Source organism: Saccostrea cucullata, unplaced genomic scaffold (genome assembly GCF_032062105.1).
Source record: "Saccostrea cucullata isolate Sc308-1 unplaced genomic scaffold, CSIRO_AGI_Scuc_v1 ctg11351, whole genome shotgun sequence".
Lineage (NCBI taxonomy): Eukaryota > Metazoa > Mollusca > Bivalvia > Ostreida > Ostreidae > Saccostrea > Saccostrea cuccullata.
Window position 1 is genome coordinate 4,792 of NW_026923122.1, and position 1,491 is coordinate 6,282.

The window sequence follows — 1,491 nt, forward strand, 5'->3', positions numbered from 1 at the left end:
CTAAGTGGAATATACATACTAAATATGAAGTCCCTATCTCCTATGGTTCAAAAGTTATGGCAAAATGTGGAAAAAGATATTTTTAGCATATAGGTCAATGTCACAAGGTCAAGTTTTATTTGAAAGAACTTAAAAATCCATACCAAATATGAAAGTTCAAAACGAAGGTTAAAGTTGACAAAAAGGACAAACAGACAGGACAAAAACAATATACGCCCCGGATCTATCGATTCGGGCGCATAAAAAAAACTGAAAAAAATGAGACAGACAAAATCTCTCAAAAAATGAAATGAAAAGCAGAGAACAACCTAAATGGATAATAGAGTCCCCAAAGTAGTAGTTATCCACAATAGAAATAGCAGCACTAAATACAGTCTGTCGTATGGTGTAATGCCCGCGAGAAGCTTTAGGCGGTTTCTGTGTCCACGGATCGTTCTATACACGGATTCCTGAGCCCTATAGGACCGGAGACATCGGGATGGACGTCCCCCACGGTTTTTCTGGAGGAGCAGTTGGCCTGGTGGAGCCTCTGGTCTACAGTAACTACCTCCAGGGGTCCTACCACGACTGGCTCTGATGGATTTGTGTCCTTTTGGTTCATTTCTACACCGTCCCTCTCAGGATCCGAGAATTCTTGCTGGCTTCGAGGAGTGAGAGGGCCGTACGGGTGATACCAAGTCAAATCTTCCTCCTCTCGCAAAGACTGCAGAACTCGAGATTTCACTGAAATAAAACAAGTCAACATTACAACCAACCTTACACAGGTGAATTTTACGAACAGCAGATCAAAAATGACGTTCTTTTTACCCTTATTAGTAGAATTCCAGTACTTAGATACTGTTACTAGTATTTGAAGTGTACCATTTCATTTGGATTTCTAAATCCAAAAAGAAATACAATATCTAAATAAAAATTGAAGAACTTGTGCTATTTAAGGAATGAAAAAAACATGTAGAGAGAGAGGGCGTGATCCAATGCTGAGAATTCTCAGAGAAGATCATAGAAGGAGACGTAGATAGACCATGCAAACAAAGGTGAACGATTCCTGACATCACGCGTAAAAGATCAGCATTTTCATGTCACAATCTGACACTAATTATGAAAACAGTGGAGCACACCAAATTTTTAAGACCTGTGGACTGCTGCATCTTTTACACGTGATATAATAAGCACAGGGGATTTACCACATGCTGCTGACCTCTAACCTCCATCTCCACCAATGAAAAGCCCCTTTACATAAATAAGAACAAATCACACATACTTACTAGATGGAGTGGAGTAGATGTCCACCTTGGAGTCTTCTACAGAGGGCCCATCTTTATCCCCGGCTCCAGGAGGCGAGGATTAGCGAAGAACGACATTCCCTCCACTGCTGCTGATCCAGAGGAATAGCCGATGTTGAAAGACGAAGGAGTCCAGCTCCCCAGAAACACGGCAAAGCATAGCACCAACACCTAAAACATAGACATCTTACTATAACACCAACAGTTA

General features: G+C 41.2%; 1 protein-coding gene across 1 annotated transcript; it reads right to left on the minus strand.

Moving 5' to 3' along the window:
- Window positions 1–249: 249 nt before the first annotated feature.
- LOC134263212 (uncharacterized) lies at window positions 250–1,281 on the minus strand. Its single transcript, XM_062745528.1, has 2 exons — window positions 1,266–1,281; window positions 250–723 (listed from the first exon to the last, which is right to left on the minus strand). Coding segments are annotated over exons 1-2 (318 nt in total). The 5' UTR covers window positions 1,267–1,281; the 3' UTR covers window positions 250–406.
- Between the last annotated feature and the right edge of the window lie 210 nt (window positions 1,282–1,491).